Source organism: Diadema setosum, unplaced genomic scaffold (assembly GCF_964275005.1).
Source record: "Diadema setosum unplaced genomic scaffold, eeDiaSeto1 scaffold_34, whole genome shotgun sequence".
Taxonomy (NCBI): Eukaryota; Metazoa; Echinodermata; class Echinoidea; order Diadematoida; family Diadematidae; genus Diadema; species Diadema setosum.
Window position 1 is genome coordinate 249,311 of NW_027307660.1, and position 20,749 is coordinate 270,059.

General features: G+C 40.7%; 1 protein-coding gene across 1 annotated transcript; it reads left to right on the forward strand.

Moving 5' to 3' along the window:
- The first annotated feature begins 97 nt into the window (after window positions 1-97).
- LOC140245799 (glycerol-3-phosphate phosphatase-like) lies at window positions 98-19,611 on the forward strand. The gene is made up of 8 exons (XM_072325313.1): window positions 98-217; window positions 11,167-11,234; window positions 12,057-12,149; window positions 13,897-14,037; window positions 14,540-14,599; window positions 15,747-15,897; window positions 17,590-17,689; window positions 19,360-19,611. Exons 1-8 carry the CDS (start codon window positions 136-138, stop codon window positions 19,580-19,582), a joined length of 918 nt encoding a protein of 305 aa, XP_072181414.1. The 5' UTR covers window positions 98-135; the 3' UTR covers window positions 19,583-19,611.
- Window positions 19,612-20,749: the final 1,138 nt, after the last annotated feature.

Below are 20,749 nucleotides of genomic sequence, written 5' to 3' on the forward strand. Positions count from 1 at the left end.
TGCGACGACGCTCGTACTATAACGTTTCACGTCAAGCGCGCGGCGCAAACGCTCGTGGCTAGGCTCTCGCGTGTGGATTGACTAAGTACAGTGTACTGTGACTGAGCTGAACTGACGCTTACATGTTACAATATTATGGCAACTTGTCGCAAATTAACGAAGCAACTAGTAAAAGAATTTCTGGATTCCATCGACACAATATTACTTGACTGCGATGGTAAGTATGAATATTGTAGTGAACATAGATTATGATATTCAAAGTGTTTTGACTGGGTCTCGCGCTCGTCCAACGAATAGTCACACACAGTCCCACTTATTCAAAAAGGCGTGTGTTGGCGAGGTAAAGCCCCCGCAGGCACAGCCTGAATGATGTAAATTTAGTGAGGAATGGCTGCTATTTTGAAAGTACAACCTCCAAATCTGTGTGTGACTGCCAATCACTCTCTGTATCTGTATCTGTATCTGTATGGTTTAGTCAGCAAAATGTCCAGGAAGACACATCCACGCTAACTTGTAGAGAAGCACTAAACTTTATGTGTGGATAGAGCGCAACCATTGAAATTGCATCAAATTTTGCTTGAACAGGGACAATGATCATGATGATGGGCATTGGACCACTGCGTTGGGGAGTTGGTTCCAGTCTTTAACAGTCGTTATGAAGAAGGAATCCCGGAAAACTAGTGTAGCTCTGTGTCGTTGTTGAATAAATTTTTGATTATTGCCTCTTGCTCTGGTGCATGGTGTCACGTGCGTTGGGTTGAACGTAAAGAACAGGGGGACGTTGACTAAACCGTTTTTCATTTTGTACAACATGCAAAGCCTCTGATGCTTTCTCCTTATCTGGAGCGATTCCCAGCCCAACTCGGATAATGCCCTTGTAACAGATCCCTCTTCCCTGGTATAGGTGTTCGTGCAGAATCTGGCTGCCTGCCGTTGGATTCGCTCGAGAGAATTAATGGAGTGTTTAGTGGTAGGGTCCCAGACGGATGATGCGTATTCGAGTATGGGTCTCACTAGGGCCAGATATGTAGCAGATTTCACTTTCGTATCACAGTTCCATAGGTTTCTGCGGATGACATTCTGCACATTTTGGGCTTTCTTAAGAACTTGCTGAACATGGGGGTTCCAGTTTAAGGTGTTGGATAAGGTGATGCCCAGATAGGGGTGGGACGAAACACTCTTCAATTCGGAATTACAAAATTGATATGTGTGACCGTGCACCTCAAAATGAACATAAAGTCGCACACACTGATTTTGCGTGAGGACTGAAAATAAGTGAAATGGGTCAACTTAGCCGAACTTGACTTTTTCATATTTTCTGAAAGAGCGGGTCTTCTTTTACGTTATACTAAAATTTGGTATCACAAAACGGGCAGGAAAGTGTGTTTTTTAGCAGTTTATCTCAGACATTTTTGGTAGAATACTGTGATTAGGTGTGTCTTTAGAATCCCATTTTCATTTCTGAAAAACCTTGTCCACACTCTTCATTTTCAACTCTAATAACTTTTGAAAGGATAGTGCTACTGCTTTGAAAGTTGGCATTAATTATGGACAGAATGTGTTAATGAGGCAAGTTTAATTTCAGTTTAATCTGATAATCCCTCCATTGTTGTTAGTCTGGTGGTTTATTTCCTGTTTTTTTGTCCCATTCATCGCACAGCCAGCACGGTTTGGTAAAGATTAAGCGCTTGAATAGAGACTGTACTTCAGAGCCTCTTTTCTCAGTTCACACTTTTCCTGAGTTGGTGCTTTCTTTCCAATATTTAGATAGGTTAGGAGAGTCCATTTTGATTTGAGTTATACATCATTTTAAAGCTTACTTGTCTGCTCTTTCAGAATATGGTCTTAACTAAAAATTCATGTCTGGCGACTTTTTGTTTGTTTTGAGGTGCAGGGTCACATGTGTTGTGGGGAGGATTTCTCTTGCCAAAAGTAATAGTACAACATTTACAGGCCTCGAATTAAGCGACGGCCACCGACGGCCATGGCCGTGCCCCTCTCGTTGGCCGCAATGCCTTTTGTTTTAAATGATCAAAGTTACGGCCAAAAAAAAATGTGCCCTTTTTCTTGGGGCCGTGGTGCCCTTTTAGAATGAAAGTTACTATTTGTGACCCGCTACAACAAAATGATCCTAAAGTCGGGTGAGGTCGATTATTTGAAAATTGCATGGCAAAATTCCCTGATCTTTCTGCTTTAAATTGATATATAACACATTTTATGAAAATAATCGGCTGCGGAGATATCGATGTTTAAAAGAGAGCATGTCGAGACGTATGGGAAATCACTGTTTCAAGAAAAGCGCCCTAAAAGTTTTCCTTGCGACGCAATCGCGATCAAGGGACACGCGAGTTAGTTTTCACCTCCGGACAATAGAAGGTAAACCCTAGCAACCCCCGAAATGCTCATTCAAGCACAGCGTCGGCGGTCTCCTCACCGACCAATCAGTGACCAGGATGCCAGTAGAAGCGGTTGGGCAAAGCGCACCCCGCCCGCACGCACCAGTCGACTTGGCAGTGTGCGAGCTTCACGCTTCGGTTAGCGGCAAGCAGCAAATTGACCAATGAGATCACTCCGGTCGTTGTTAGGGGCGGAGCCTATCTGTGGCGCTCAATCCAAATTTTCGAACCGGTTTCTGCTTGGTTGAAACGCCAAAAACATGGCCCAGAAAAACGCTATTTTTTGGTCTTTCTTTTCATCATTTTGCTTCAAAATTTCGACAGATGATAGAAGACATGTCAGACTCCAATAATATGTCAAGATCAGAAAATCGTAAGTTTTGACCAATTATGATGCTCTGACTTCAAACTCGATTTTCACGGCTTCGACCGTGCGCGACTTTAGGACCTTTTTGTTGTAGCGGGTCACATTTATGATGTATGATATGCCCTTTCTCAAAGTCTCTTTAATAAGCTTGAACAACTTTCCTGATCTCAGATATCATACCTTCAGTTCACTCGCGTCCTGATATATCTGATTCAAACACAAAGTATCTTTCCGAGGTACGAGACGACGTGTACGTACATGTACGCCCGACCGGCTTTTACCGTCCCGACTGCCTCCGCAGCACAGCGGCCGCGAGTATGTACTAGCTAGGCAGCGCATATTCAGATAGAGTAGTAAAGAGTGAACACCAAGTTCACCAAGAAAAAAGAAAAATCCCACAATGCCAAGGTGTGCCAGACTAGGGAATGGGGAGGGGTGGAGAGAGAGAGACCAATCAACAGAAGAAACCGCGCATACTGGTGCATTCTTGGAGGTCATGAACTGTCTGTCACAGACTAATCATAGCAATCTACACGCGCACGCAAATTCCTTTGCCTTGTGGTTTTGCCAGCCAGCTGTCGGAATGTCCTTTGAAGTTTCATGGCAGCCTGGCCTGGCTGGCCTGAAAGGGTGTCGAGTTTCAATCAATACCTACTCTTGTTTTATTCCTGTTTTAAAAAATGTCGTTTCACCTGATAGAAACGCGGAGATCGGGAATGTGTTACAGCTGTAGGGAAGAGGTTTTTGTTGTGTGTTGCACTTTGTGTGTTTGTTTGTTTTTCTCGGTTTGTTTTTCTTTTCTTTTTTCATAAACACCAAACATGCCCTTTCCAATGTGGCCTTGGTGCCCCTCTGACTGACTTAAGTGCCCTGGCCTCTTGGAAAAAGTGCCCTTTTCTAAAATGGCCTTGCCCCTCCAAAATCCTATTTCGAGGCCTGCATTTAGATGGGTTGAAGTTCATTAGCCAGGTGTCCTGCCAGTTTTCCAGTGATTTTAGGTCATCCTGAAGAATACCGACATCTTGGGAAGTTGAGGTGGGTGAATAAAGCAGACAATCGTCAGCAAATAGTCTGGCTTTAGAAGAGACAGCATTTGGTACAAATGTAAGTCGTTTATATACAGGAACCATAGAGGACCAGTGACTGTGCCTTGAGGTACACCTGAGGTGACGCTCGCAGATGAAGAGGAATGACCGTTCAGGACAACTCGTTGGGTGCGACTGGTGAGAAAATTCCGGACCCACGTGGATATCTCACCGTCAAGTCCATAATATTTCAATTTAGAGATGAGTCGGCGGTGTGGAACCTTATCAAAGGCTTTGGTGAAGTCTAACAATGCCGCATCAACCAAGTTGTTTTTATTCAATTCATGGCTGATATCATGTATGGTTAAGATGAGTTGGGTTTCAGTTGATCTCTTAGCCCTGAAGCCATGTTGGTCGTCCGAGAGGATATTATGGGATTCAAGGTGTTTCATCACGTGGCTATGGATAATGTGTTCCATAACTTTGCACACTACCGATGTAAGTGAGATGAGATGGTAATTAGCGGGACATCTTCTGTTGCCCTTTTTAAAGACAGCAGCGATATTGGCCTCCTTCCATCCCTGTGGGACAATGCCGGAGTTGATCGATGACTGGAAGAGGTCTTGTAGTGGCATAGCTAACTGTTGGGCGCCAATTTTCAGGAACCATGAAGGTACGATATGCCGTCTGGGCCAGGAGATTTGTTAGAGTTCAGACCTTTGAGTAATTTAAGTACTCCATCTTCAGTAATAGTAAGATGATCAATCTGTTTGTGTGGACTGTCGCCAAGCAAGGGGACGTTACCGTCAGGTTCAACCGTGAAAACACTTTGAAATTGATCACTACAAGTATATTGGCTTTTAGGTGATCTTCGCTGACTATCTTTCCCTCAAAATCAAGATCAGCGACCCCAAAGCTTTCTTGATTAAGGCGTTTGATAAAAGACCAAAAACGTGTGGGTTCTTCAAGCAGGGCAGACCCTAAGGTGTTCCTGATGTAGGAAGACCGCGATTTCCTAATGAGTTTGTGGGTGGATTTCCTAAAAGATCTGAAAATTTCCCAATCGGCTGGTTTATCCGATTTTCTAGCTTTATTGTACAAACGTTGTTTTTTCTTAACCATACGACGCAGGGTTCTGTCGAACCAAAGTAGGTTGAAGCGGGATGAAGACAATTTATGTGGCACATGGCGTTCCATTGTTGAGAGAATGTTTGATTTAATCTCTTCCCATTTTCTGTTCACATCATAATCAAGACAGTTGTTACGATAATACTCAGCAAATTCATGGAGTGATTGCTTAATACTCTCTACATCAGCCTTGTTTCGTAGAAATATTTTCCTTTTGGTTGGACGTTTTCTGAAGGGAGTGATTCTGACATCGATTACAACAGCATCGTGGTCGGAAATTCCTTCTCTACATGTGACCTTCTGTACAATTTCAGGATTATTTGTGAAGACCAAATCAAGTATTGATACTCTCAGTTTTTCCATATCTTCTCGTGGCAGAACTAACATGTTGATACAATCCAAATTCCTCAGCTAGGGAGATCAGTTTACTGGCAACTCCAGTGTTACTGCCACTCTCAACACTGTGATCAGACCATGAGATATTTGGCAAGTTGAAGTCCCCAGTGAGTATAACATTATGTGAGTTAATTTTATGCCCTATTCTGGTGAGTGATTCCACAAGGTGCTCAATTGCTTCACCTTTATCATTGGGTGGACGGTAGAAAACTCCAACGAGCAGTGGCCTACAGCCTTTAATTTTGGTTTCAGTCCAGAGAATCTCACAATCTGAGTTATATTCATTGCAATGAGAAGTAGCCAGGTCCAGTTTGACAGCCTGGAAACCCCCCCCCCCCCCTCCAATTTTTGGTGGGGTCCTGTCTTTCCTGTGTACATCGAAATGATCAGGAAAAATCTCACTACTGTTGATGCTGGGGTTTAACCATGACTCGGTTCCACACAGGATATCAGGTTTGACAGAGTCTACGAGCACCTCAATGTCTCCGGCTTTAGATCTGACACTTTGGCAATTTGTAAGAAGTATCTTGAAGTCGTCCTTCTTTTTTATTGGGCGCTTAGAATTAGTGAAATTTCGATTTGGCATTTTAGATGAGACATCTTTTGGCGAAGTCGGCTGAGAAGTGTCTATGGAGTTCAAAACATCAAAGGGATTTTCAGACAAGATGTTTAGATCTACGCTGAAAAATGAGCCAGAAAAGGACAGATTTTCACATTGAGGACAAATCCAGTTGCAAGAGCTATTCATAAGTGAAAAATACGTATCGGAGTCAATGTTACAGCATGCTGTGTGTAGCCACTTATCACAGCTGTCGCATTGAACTGCATGATGATCTCTCAAGACGTCACCATCACACACACTGCAAGGTGCACAGCAGCTAGAACAATACCATGGTGTAGAATTTGCAGCTAAGGTTTGGACCTGTTTGAGGGTTTTTCCGGCACAGCTGAGGTGAAAAGATCCTTGACAATCTTCACATTTGAGTTTATTTTTGCTGAACACTAATTTGCTACATAGGGGACATGGTTCAGTGCGCCTGGGTTTGTGAACAGGGCCAGGATTCATTTCAACATCACCTGAACACATGATCAGGCCCATTACAACGGTTCGATTTGGTTGGAGGTGATGTAGGATACCTGTACGTCCTTTCTCTCTTGCGGGTGAATGATATAGTGTTACAATGTTGTCCAGGATTTTGTTTCTGTTAGACAACCTCGAATTCCAGATTGGGTCATACATGTACCTTGCAAACAAAGAGCTTGTATCGACTCTGGGTATATACAGGGCATAGTTTACGAAAACAGAACTGGTACTGGGAAATTGATCAGTAGGATCGCAGTATGCTCCAACAGCAACAGAGCCATTCAGGCACGATGATTTGTCTCTCAAAAAGGAAGTATGAGGAATGGATACATGTACTTACAGTTTGCAATCCCTCATTCCCAGGATGGGTATTCAGCAGTCTCCCTAGTATTCTGGCAAGTACAAAAAGTGTGACAGCTGCGTTGAAGTTGGTGTGCTGTTGGAACTCAGACTTGTGCATGTTTCCCATGTTAGAGATAAGGAAATCAGTGGCCAAAACACATTAAAGGTGGGTTCAAGGTGATAACCCGGAGAGTCGATATGAGCTTGAGGAGTACCGCAATGGAAACAGGAGTTAGTGTGACCCCAACGTTGACAAAATGGTGGTCAAAGATGGCGGAAAATACACGCTAACAAAATGGCGATCCAAAATGGCGGAGCACAAATCAAAACGATCCAAAATGGTGATGATGATGGGCCAGAACATTAAAATACATCAAAAGTAGAACGCAAAAGACACAGGTATCTGGTGAATAAGCTAAAAATACACACAAAGTGGCATGGAGTGAAGGCAAGAGCTATAATTCACGCTGAGAAGATCTTCTGGCTTCGTGGGCAAAGTATATACAGAGCATCAATCTGGGCTAAATTTGATGGGCAAGTATCGGCGACTCAGCGGTGGCGCAACACGATGCTCCGTATGGGATTTGTGTTACTGACCAGGCGGGCCAGAGCAAAAATTGAGGATAAAAATTCAGCCAGATCACACGTTGAACAACGAAAATAAATACGCAGTAATGCTAAAAAAGCTTTAAAAAGCAGAAATCACTTGATGGAAATCTGCGATGACAATTCTAAAAACTAAATTTTAACAGATTTGAAAGTTAAAATCCTGCAACAAGGCAGTAAAAGTCCATCCACACGAAGCGCCCTCTACGTCTAACTCTGACTCTAATTAATGCCAGTGATCAACGATTATAATGATCCTTGTTAGAATTTGTGTGAATAGCAGAATAAATTTACTTTAGGTAGAATCTACTCCTCAGAACTCTAACTTTTTACACTGGTAAATTTACTAGAACCCTAGTTCTAGACTAGTAGTAGAGTACTACAACAGTCCAGATTAGAAATCTACAGCTGTAGGGCACAGCGCAGGTAAATTATGGTATCACCGGACAGCATGGTAATAGGTATGGTAATTGGTGTTGGTATTGTATTTATTCCAGACACGCACATTTTTGCGTATTATTGATGACAGTATGCGCGATCGCGCGAGATTTCGTTAGGCTCTGGCTCAGACAAAGTCAGAGAACGTTGTGTGGACTGAAATCGCAAAAAATGCGAAGAAATTTACATTTTACCTCAGATTTTGAGATAGTTCATTAGTTGAATGACCCGCACCTCGTCATAGTTAATATAGTATTATACTATAGACCACTGGTATGTAGCGTTCATCCTAAGAAAACATAAACAGTGTTTAAATCAGTCGATTTTTTCATTTTTTTGAAAAAATCTCGCATTTTAATAACTTTTGGCGTACACGTAGCCTTGGCTTTGATTCGCCCATCGTCATATTCATAAGTTATTAATAAGTAGAGAGCTCGCTAGCGCCGAGCCAGCGCGCGGCCGCCGCGCGGCGGCGGCGGGCAGTCGTAAATCACACAACACCTATAGCGACTCCCGTGGGAGCAACCGCGAAGCTCTCCACGGGCTGCGCGATTGGGCAGCCAATTTCACTGAAACAGGCATTGCAAGATCCATTTCGTGTACCATCGTTACCACATTGTATGGGCTTACTTGGGGTCGATAAATCTTCCTTTCAAAAAATCAGAAAACACTTCAATTTTGAAAAAAGTGAAGTTTCGACACTGCCATATTTTGCGCAATGTGGATTAAGTACAAAATACACCAAGGTCACAACAAATAAATGCGAAATTTCGACTTAGCATGCTCACAGATCGTCCTCCTCGGGCTACCTTAGCGGTTCGTAGCAGACTCAAACCAATGTACAAGGAAGGCAAAAGTAGTTCAGGTTTGTGATTCGAACATGTCGTTTGACATCTAGGGCCGTATTGCTTTTGAAAAGAATGATATAAATGCACCCCTGTCATAGCTGCTACAGCTAGTGATCACCGTGTGTAGAAAACGATGTACTTGCGCGAGAGCGCCATCTAGTGCTGAATGACGAACGCTACTATATCCACTAATGCATGTTAAAATCACATTTCGTCGCCGAATTCTATGAAATCCTACTCACATAGAGGAAAAATGCTGAAGATTCCAATAGAACCACAAGTTCCCTGATCGATACCAAAAATTTGAAGATATCGTCCTCAATACGAACGATGCAAAAAGCAAGGCCGCAACTCAACACCCGCGCTCCCATAGACAGAGCACGTAATAAAATTTGATTGGTGGTTTTTTTTTTCAGAAGGTTTTATCGTGTGAACTGTTCGAAATGTTCAAGATAGACATTTAACTGTAAAATACAAAATTTGAGCCTCATTTGCAGATTTTTTTTTTTTATCGTCCGTTTGGTGAGAATGTGTACAGTGATTTGTGGGATAAATTGTGATTCTGGTGCAAGGACAAGGTGCGAAAGACGTTGATTATTCCATTGCGAAAATCGTGTCCGGAATTACAATGCGATTTTGCACCGCGCAAAAAGACAACTTTTTTTACAGGGGTATGTTTGAAGCATATTTTCTAAAAACTGGAGCGAACAATTGACATAAGTTGGCTGAATTTGTAATTTCCAGGAGTCTGTAAATAAGTGGTGTTATTTTTAGCCGAAATTTCATCCTCTGAGTACAGAATTCAGAGCCACGAAAAAAAAGCGTCCGGTTATATGATCTATTCTCGTACTACTAGTACTACAACTACTACTAGTAGATTCTAGTTCTACTAGTCTTGTACTTGACTTAGTAGCAGTTTGTATTTGTGGCAATTTAGACTAGACTAGTACCTACTTTAAGTAGAATCTGAGAGTTTAGTGACACTAGCTTGTACACTGTACTACTTGAGACTGTAGTCTCTAGAGGGTGACTTCTGAAGGACCTTTCAGATTGGCTGATGGCCAATGGCTGATGGCCGATGGATAGGCCGACAACCCGCATGGCCGCAAGCACCTCCACGGAATGTAATGATGAGTCCTCTCCTACTAGTCCTAGTCCTACCTACCAATCTCCATGCGTCACTGCAGCATTTCCCACTCCCGCAGCCCAGCTCACATTTCATGGTGGTGATACTTTTGTACTGAATCTTTATAGTCCCGCTTAATAAATCATGGTGCTCTGTTTTTTACAGCTTCCAGTCTATCTCTTTTACTGTATAAGTCTAATATCTGATTACGAGTGTGCCCTGAGTGGGGCTCCCAAACTTTTGAGAAGTAGTCAAGTATTGGTATTTTGAGAGTCTTGTAGGTCGTGTCCTTGATTTTCTTATCACAAACATGTAACGTTAAATTTCTCTTATTCCTCGGGTCGTGTTGGCTTTAATGTAAATTACAGATACGTTTTATGTACTAAACTATCCAACAAAATGTAGGTCTATGATGGTCCCATGCTTATATTTCATACAACATACAACTGTACAAGTTGTAGACGTAATCTTGATTTTTATAAATTCACGAAGTTACACAATATTAGTAGACGTAATCTTGATTTTTATAAATTCACGAAGTTACACAATATTAGTAGACAATCTGTGCAACAATACAGATTTTACACCACCAATCTATTAGAAAGTAAACACAAATACCTATCTCATTAATCAATCTCTAGATTCAGTAGTTATCCCATCCCATTGTACATGTACATTGGGTATATGGTCATGGCGTAGTCACACTCTTGGATATGGAACTGAAGACGTGTTCAGCTGTGTGTTACTTACTACTAGAAACCCAAGTGAATGAATAAGTGTAAGTCTATCCCCCACTGTAATACTCTAAAAAATAGAGTCCCTGTATTGTACAAAGTCATTTGCACTAGCCTAGCAAATAGACCTACACTTGCTACACGTGTAGGAATCTCACTATTTCTATCAGTGCTACGAGTGTAAATACTATAGACCGATTCTGTGACGCGCTATGTGTATTTTTGGCATGGGCAGCGCCATTACTGCGGTGATTCAGCCGACCCCCCTCCCACTCCCTCACCCCTCTCCCTACATTAGCACGCGCACGGAATGAGAAAACTGATGCATGGTTGCTTTAGCCAACGGGCGTCTCGTACTGAGTGCGCGAATGCTTGCTTAGTGCGCGAACCTTTGTTACAAGTGCGCGATTTATAAACATGTTGCCCGTGGGGTGGGGGAGAGCGGGGGGGGGGGTCGGCTGAGACACCGCAATTTGAGCTCATGGCTGCGCCCAGTGCTACAAATTGTCTGCTGGCCTCAACGAACCCGAATCGGTCTGTACTTGCTAGTAGAGTTTGAGGTTGAAGTCGTCTACAAAGTGTATACATCAGCAAGCAATAGCAGCTGTTGGATTGGGGACATTCATATGCATTTTGACAATATATTCATTTTATTTTTCTCTCTTTGCATCCATAGGGGTCTTATGGCACTCTGCCACACCAATACCTGGGGCAGTGGACACCATTAACAAACTTAGATCAATGGTAAGTGTCTGTTTTTTGTGCCTGCTCTGGCCATATCCAAACCTATAACTTTGCTTTATACTATATAAATAGATCAATTGAATATAGAGAGCCAGGCTTTAGACCACTGTAAAGCTCTTACCTGAAGTATCTAAAAATCCTTGAACTCCAGTGTATTCACCCACAACTGACATACCGGTATATTTGCATTGCTACATTGTATGTCATGTGTCAGGATTCTATTTCTCAATCTCTTTAGACCTTGTGGTAAACATTTTGAGGGTTGACACAACTCTTCTAGCTGAATACAACTTACTGGTAATATCATTTTATATGGGGCTACTGTAATATTGGTTCAGTAAGATAACATGCTGGTGCTTTCTCCTTTTTTTTTCTTCAAATCCTAATTTAGTCTTTAGAATTTGTGTACTGTTGACAAGAATGAAAGGAGTAATTCAACAGGTTATCTTGTATATACATGATACATTCTTCATATCAAAAAGTTAACTTGTACCATATTCACAAAAAAAGAAAGAAAAAAGAAAGAAAACTACCGTACCTGTAAACCTAAGTCATGTAACTGTAAACTAGAAGAAAATAGTTCATTGTTGATGTTGTTGGTGTTTTTGTTTTGTTTTGTGTGGGTTTTTTTTTTTGGGGGGGGGGGATGGGGTGAGGCATCATAATATATTACTAGTACTATTAACGGAAATTCTTCCAGGAATACCTGGTTAAATTATGTGCACTGTCTATGCATACCATCCTTCAGACAATGCACAGTACTTTCTATGAAAGATCTGATTAACTTTGATTGCTCTGTTTGTTTTCATTTTTATCCTTCAGGGAAAGCAACCTCTGTTTGTCACCAATAACAGCACAAAGTCAAGAACACAATACCTGGAGAAGTTCAACAAGATGGGATTTGTGGTTTCCAAGGTATGATCTCATCTGCCAGCAACTGCAAGCTCATATCACTTTAGTAGTGATCTCCTGGAACATTGTACAGTTTAGTTTTCTAATTGTTATACTCTAGTACAGAAAGTGATTGTGGTGCCCAGTCAGCCCCAGTGCCTGCTTTAGTGCAGGATACAATAATATCATGTTTGTTTAATAATTGTTGATAACATTGTCATTTTTCCAAGCTACATACAAGGTGTGCCCATAAATCATGAGTACAACTTAAATCAGGGCAAGTGCATGACTACAACATTGATCTGTTAATACTCTTTTAGTCTTATTATGTACTCTTGAAAAATGAAATTAAGATAAAACCATTTGTTTTGATAGGTTCCTTTGATATATTGCATATGCCATTGAAATTTTGGAAAATTACTCATTTTCACTGTTATGTCTGAAAAAAAAAAAAAAAAATTAACAAAGACTATCCCGAATATTTTTATTTGTCATAACGTGATGATGAAACTAGGTGATTTTCAACTCTTTCTGCACATATTGAATGGATGTAGTACTATGATCCAGCAAATTATGATCATTATCATGATATCATCACTCATCATTCTGTCACTATTACAGTAGTAATATGACGCATATTCATAACTTAACCCTAACTAGGCCGGGGGGGGGCCTCCGAGGCCCCCCCCTCGACGTTCCGCGCGATGTATCGCTAACGTGAAAAGCTATCGCCGTGACGTTTCATGACTTTTTACTGTCGAGTCTCCCGCATCTTTTGACACCAAATTTGCGATGCCCGGGCGCGCGGTTCCGAAGTTTTGCATAAATATGTACTCGCATGTCAGACCAAAAATTGCTCAAAAACGTGAATTCGTGTACAATTTCAATGGAAACTGTGCTTACAGTCAAATTTCATAAAAGCATGATTATTTTGGGGTTTTATTGATTAAAATCAACTAATAACATATTTTCTCGTTCAGAACAATGTCGCGGACAAGTTTCATCGAAAAAACAATGAAAAACATAAAGTCGAAAAAACAAAGAAATACATAAGAAATTCAAAAAACAATAAAATACTTAAGAAATTTTTTTGGATGGCTCAATTTTTTTCTCTTATATTTGCTTAGGACACAAAAAAGAATATTTACACAAAAAAATGTGCCCATTTCGGGCTTTATTTAGTGATTTATACCAAATTGTCTGATTTCATGCATCATTATGCATAAATTAGCATAATTTAGCATAAATGACAATTTTTCAAAAATCTAACTTCATAGTACTTTAGATTACATCATAGGCAATGTGTGTGCCAATTTTCGTCGCGATCGCGCGGTCGACGGCCGAGATATGGAGGGGGGGCCTGGGAGGCCCCCCCCCGGCTCTATGATCTACCTAAATAGCCCGGCCTAGTTAGGGTTAATCAATTACAAGTGATAATGATAGGTAATCAATCAGAAAATTCTTGCAAGAAAGTTCTCAGAATTCAATCAATTATACTTGTATTATTACACTTCAGTTATCAAGCAGCTTTAAATAGATACACAATTTGCCCTACTTTTTTGCAAGAAAAATATCTTAGAAAAGAAGTATGTTGTAAGATTATTTCCAACGTCAACTTTAGACGCATTTTTCTTCCTTCAGTAATCTTCAAGTTTGTATGAGTAAATCTGATGACATACCACATATTGTTTGTTGCAAAACATGTAGCACTCTGTTTTTTATTGCCAAAATCAGTGATTTCTCTCTCTCTCTCTCTGTGGTTGATGACCAGGACGAGATATTTGGCACAGCGTACATTGCAGCCCTCTACCTCAAGTACAAGATGAACTTCTCCGGCAAGGTCTACCTGATGGGGTCAAAGGGCATGGAAGAGGAGATGAAACTTCACGGCATCGCATACACAGGCACAGGAGTAGGTAACCTTTGACCCTGCCTCCTAGTTATTGTTCAATACAGAAGATAGCATGTGTCATGTTGTCACTCCTTTTTGATAGTTTGTATGTCCATCTAGATGTCTTGGTTTATCTATCTATGTACATGTTGTTACGACTTTTGATTTTTTTTCAACATTTCTTCATCCCATGTGGTGTCTGTTTCTTCATACAGTTTGTACATTGATATTACATAGTGACGTGCAAAATTTTTGAAGTGATTTTTTTTCAGTGAATTATGGAAGGCAAACTCTTATCCCATACACAGAACTACAAGTCTCATGTTGACTGATATTTTCTTCCAAAATTAAAAATTGAACATACTTTCTCCCAGAGAATGCTATTTTTAAAAAATTTTCTAGACTGCAAAAGCAACAGATTTTACATTTCTGAATTTTTCAGGGTGTGAAAATTCAGCCCACGGATCAGATTAATTTTTGGCTGCCTTTCTCTCCTTTCCTGCTCTAAAATGTCCTTGAACAGCCTGACCATTCGCCAGATAATGTATTGGAGCACACAGGGGAAGTAACACTTGATCCAGAGGTGAGTTAGTATGTGCAGCTAACGGTAGGTTAACGGTGGGGGGGGGGATGGATTCCTCCCCCCTCTGAGATCTCGGCCATCGGTGGTGCGATCGCGATGAAATTTTGCATGCGTGAGACACGCGTCATAATCTACAAGATTACGTCATAAGATTTTTTGAAACAATCAATTTCTAATTTTAATTAATTAATTATGCAAATTAAGCTCAAGATCATATTTTAGTCTAATTAAAAGCATCGAGAGTCTAATTTTCGATCTGTAAATCTGTTTTAGCATATTCAACAATTGTACATCACAAAAACTTCCAAAACTCATTTCAATTCTTATGTATTTTATTGTTTTCAGAATTTCTTATGTATTTCTCTGTTTTTCAACTTTTGTTTTTTCTTTGTTTTTTCATGGGAAATTGTCTCTGACTACTTTTCTACCATAATTAGCACAAAATCAATCAATGAAAGTGATTAATTGTAAAAATAATCAGGTTTTTATGACTTTCATGACAGAGCACTGTTTCCCATAGGAAATGTACACAAAATCACAAAATTATGCCCATTTTGGGGTGACATTCCGCTTCGCAAAAGTATGCGTGGACGTTGCAAATTTGGTCTCAAAAGGTTAAATGCGCAAGACTTGAATAAACAAAGTCAAGAAGCCTCGCGATGAGGCCTTCTCGCGTTACAGAATTATAGCGCGAAACATCGAGGGGGGGGGGGCGGAATCCCCAGCCCTTTTAGGGTTAAATTAACTAAATATACATTTGCAAGAATGTATATCTGACTGGATTAAAAAAAAACACACACACACATGCACAGACACTTTCTGCACACTAAGCACTGTTTTGCCTTTATTGCTACTGTTGTGCGTCAGCTGTTTTCATTGCTTGTTGATCGTCAGTCAGTTTATCACGATTTCATAACAACCATTTGTTTCCTTTGTTTAAATTGTCCCACCAGTTATATGGCTGTACAAATAAACAATCCTTTTTTTTTTATGTTGTGTGTAGGTAATATTTTGTAACCATGACTACTGGTAAACATCAACACAGAAAGTTGCACCAACTGATGTTTTGGTATGTCTGAGAGTAAAGTGCATCTTGGTACTTCCATTGCAATGATGATTACCGGTATCATTTTCCCCCACTGAGTAGGTTAAGGGTGTCGTTCTGGGCTTCGACCACCACTTCAGCTACATGAAGATCATGAGGGCGGCATCGTACCTCAACAGGCCTGGCAGCTTCTTCATTGCGACGAACGAAGACCCGCAGTTCCCTGTCAAAGGCTCAGATGTCGTTGTACCAGGTAGTTCTTGAAGACCATTGGTTCTCTTTTGTTGTGGTGGCAGGGGGGGGGGGGAGGGGGGAGGGTGAGGGGAGTGGTGTACTAGGGGTGGGGCTCAGGTACATGTAGTTGCTGAAAGGGTTTTAAATCTTTACAATACTGTGCTTTGTCAGCTGATTGGCACATCAGCTGAAGTGCACCCTTTGTTGATGTGTGGAAACGAATGGCCAATGAGTAGAGATCATCTAATCCAGAATCAAGGTAATCCCCATCCTGTCTCAATGACATTCCTGTATAGACTAGACAGAGGCTCATTGTTACACTTCAGTGCACTGGCTTTACTTTCAGTTGGATGAGTTTTCAATACTGAATGCTATTGAAATATCATGGCAAATGCAGCTGAGTGCCTGACCACATGAACGCTGTAATAATCAGTTGAGGACGGACAGATTTTGCTACAACATGCATTTTCCCATAGACACCTGCGTGAGTATACTCTGCACTAGTCTCCAATGGGTTAACGCACTTTAAAGGTCATGCACCACAGTTGTAATGGGAAGATAGTCAAGGATAAAACAGGGAGCAGTGTCCATTTAACTAATTGCTTTACTGGACACAGGGATGTTATCCAGTAACCCTTTGTATGAAAATTGCAATACATGTATGTGGGTGTCAGTGAGTTTATAAAGACCAGACTTTCATAATGACATGCATATGAATGCAGCTACTCTGTAGTTCATGTTCCTTGTGTATCCCAGGGGTGCTATCTCATTTGGGGACATTTTTCGTTTGCTTGGTTTTCATTATGTGCATTGTGAGAGTAAAAACAGTTCCAAACGTTATTTTCATCAGGGTTGCATCCACACGCATATTCAAGCAATCGATTGCTTCAATTTATGTGTTGGTACCCAGGTATAACGTCATAGACTTTGTACTTCCTAATGTTAGTGTGCTTTTGCACTTTGTTAATGAATAAGTCAGGTTTAGTAACATTAAAAAGTCCATGAATACCAATCAGATACACATATTCTTACAGCAATAAGTCATGATGTTGTTGTGCAATGTGTAATTGGTTTATGAGCACTAGGGAACCCTAAGCCTCGTGAAACTAGTTTTGTAATATTCAAATGAGACTTGAATTAACACAATTTTTACTGGCATAATATTAGTCCAGTGACATTAGCGACATTTTCTCATTATACCGGTATGTACACCATACAAAGAACTATGAATAGCATTTAGAAAAAGAAGAGAATAATAACAACAACAAAAATCTTTGACTTTAACAAAAAGCACCTGAAAAGTGTAGGATGCATATTGCTAGAAGTGTTTTTGAAACATTAGTGATGCTTACTCTTGTTTTTTATTTGTATTCAGTAAAAAGTCAAACTAGTAAGTGTCTTTTTTTTTTCTTTATTTCAAATTACTCCTTTGATTTCCAGGTTTATCATTTGAAAACAAAATCTGTTTCAAGAAGTGCTTTTTAATATACAATACATAAAAAGAGGGATTTTGGTCACAAAAAATGACTTGCAGAATCCCCCTTTTTTTATAAACATTAAATTCAGAGAATAAGTTGAATCTTTGAGGTCAAACAAGCCAATGTCAGAGTTTTTCACAGACAGAAAGTTGCCTTTGCAAGGGAAACAATGTTTTGTTCTCTTTTCTTTTCTCTTAATTTGTTTGCATGTGTGTGTTTTATCCAAAAACCAGGAACAGGCTCACTAGTGGTGCCAGTTGAAACTGCATCAAAGCGGAGAGCAACTGTCATGGGAAAGCCACAGAGGTTCATGTTTGAATGCATTCAAGAAAAGTAAGTGTGATTTGTGTATATAGACAGATGTAAAAAGCTAGCGATGTTTAATGAAAGAAAAATTGCCTGCCTCATGGTATACCTTTCAAACATTGACAAAAAATGGGGATGTTTGTTTTTGCTAAATCTTGTTTGAGTTTAATAGTTTGACAAGTTATTCAATCTGGCCAACTGGACTAACAGGAGAATAACACAGAGAGAAACAACAGTCCAGTGCATTAGACTGAACAAATTATTTCTTTTATGAGTAAATGAAGCTATCATGCTGAAGATAAAATGTTCAGTTTTCCTCGAGTGTTCAACCAGATTGTCAGGCAGTGAAACCTACATGTAGCAGTGATGTGTTATTTCTGGCCCATCACTGTCATGAATGTCTCTCAGATCTTTGGTCTTTCATCTTGAGCAAATCCCATCCCTAGGTAGCAATGATCGTTCAGTGCTGCAGTCTGCCATTAGCTAGTCAAGAATACAAATATTGACTGCTCATGAGGACGATGGTGGAAATAATCATTCCCAAGGTGCTTTTCATACCGAACCTTCTATCACCCTGAGGCGTTAGCCACCATCCACCACCATCCCAATACAGAGCAATTAATATTTGTCTTTAAAATATATACCTCATCGTTTAAGACTACACAGTGCAGGTCTAACTAGTTAATACATGTAGCTATGTCAAGATCTTGGGCTAGTCACATACGAAGTAGATTCTTGGTCTAGCCCTATGCCTAGTGGTAGTTCTACCGTAGAGCTAAACAGGCCACAGCACTTGCTTGCATCGTTTTCGTACATTTCGTAGACTAGCCAGGATTACTCACGTGGCCTTCTGCGAGCTCCTGCGTAAAATCTTGACTGAAGATTACAGTATCCAACTTCCTGTCGATTGTGTTTTAATTCGATATTTCCAACATTGTCTGTTGAGATATGTCTTTGCTTCATACAAATCCTAGAGTATAACTGCTCCAAATCCTCCGGCTCCGCATTCAACTCACTTCAAATCACTGAGGAGCACTCACCATGCCATGTCGAAATATGCCTGTGCGCTAATAGCTAGTGTGTGTGATGATTTGCGCATGTGTTAAAATATGTAGGATGCGCGTATTACAGTGGACATCGTTGGAGGGGGTGCGGACACCGCGCGCGAAGTCTATGTGTACTTGTTAAGTGTGCAAAAGTCGAGGAGGGTTTACAGATTCTATCACCAGGGTTTTGCCTTACTATTACAAGGGGTTTGGCTTTCTATCACTTGACCTGAAAACCCTGAGGCAATGATAGACGGAAGTGCATCTTGTCACATGATATACTTTTGACCAATCAGTAATAAGAATCTCAATTATGAGGTTTATAACACAATTTCAGTAATTTGAAATGGTGCCATTCCAATGTACTCAGGCAGAGCTTTTTATTAAAAAAAAATGAAGTAGCTGCATGGAAAGACTAAGCTATAATCCAAACAAACCATCTTCGAGAAATGATAAAAATGTCTGTCACAAGCCACTCAGCAGCTTGTTATGTATAGGAGATTATTTGCTGAGGTACATTGCTGAATATTTTGGGACTATCTTTCCAAAGAAAGCGTCATTCAAATGAAGTTCACCCTGCTCAGTCTCAACTTAGAAACTCTTTTAACTCCAGTTGGACATCTGTTTCACACCTTGCTGTCCTTGTTCCAGGTTCAAGGTTGACCCCACGCGGACCGTCATGGTGGGCGACCGTCTGAGCACGGACATTCTCCTCGGCAAGAACTGTAGCCTGCAGACACTGGCCGTACTGACCGGTATCACCAACGAGGAGGAGATCCTCCGTTGCCAAGGTAGCGAGAGTCCAGAGGAGAGGAGGATGGTGCCCGACTTCTACATCGAGTCCATCGGCCATTTAGGCAAACTTATAGAATGATAGATGTACCAACATAGGTCTCATGCAGGTTAACCCTAAAAGGGGTGGGGGGGGGGGGGGGGGCGGAATCCGCCCCTCCCCCCTCGACGTTTCGCGCTATAATTCTGTAACGTGAGAAGGCCTCATCGCGAGGCTTCTTGACTTTCTTCGTTCAAGTCTCGCGCAACTTTTGAGACCAAATTTGCAATGTCCGCGCATACTTTTGCGAAGCCACGCCCATTTTTGTAACGGAATGTTGCCCCAAAACGGGCAAAATTTTGTGATTTTGTGTACATTTCCTATGGAAAACAGTGCTCTGTCATGAAAGTCATAAGAACCTGATTATTTGTGCAATTAATCACTTTTATTGATTAATTTTGTGCTAATTATGGTAGAAAAGTGGTCAGTGACAATTTCCAATGAAAAAACAAAGAAAAAACAAAAGTTGAAAAACAAGGAAATACATAAGAAATTCTGAAAACAATAAAATGCATAAGAATTGAAATGAGTTTTGGAAGTTTTTGTGATGTACAATTGTTGAATATGCTAAAACAGATTGACAGATCAAAAATTAGACTCTCAATGGGGGGGGGGGGGGGGGGGGAGGGAATCCATCCCCCCCCCCTCCCCTCCCCCGGGCCCCCGGTCTGAGCATAGCCAAAAAAGCCCGGCCCCTTTAGGGTTAAAGGGATAACTTTTTCGTTGAGATTTGGCATTCAAAATCTAACTTTTTGCTAGATAATAAAAAACCACATATTATGACATATGAAAGAGCATACACTTCTAAGAGTCATTCAAAGTTTATTTGATGAAATTCCATTTTGAAATCCTGAGATATCCCGAAACAAAGTGAAACAAAGTGGTCCTGATGAAAGGTGGGTCCAACCTTTTATCAGGACCTCTTTGTTTTTGGACATTTCAAAAGAGATTTTCATCAAATGTGACCGTGCATCACAAAACGAACAAAAAGTCGCCCCCCCCCCCCGATTTTATGTGAAGACTCAAAAAAGGTGAAACGGCTCAAACAAGTTAATTTTTTTCATATTTTCTGAAAGAGTTACCATTCTACTACATTATTCGTAAGTTTGGGATCATAAAATTAATGGGAAAGTGCATTTTCAGCAGTTTTTCTACAATATTTTTTTTTTGTAGAGTAATGAGATCAGGTATGTCTCAGAGGCCCCTTTT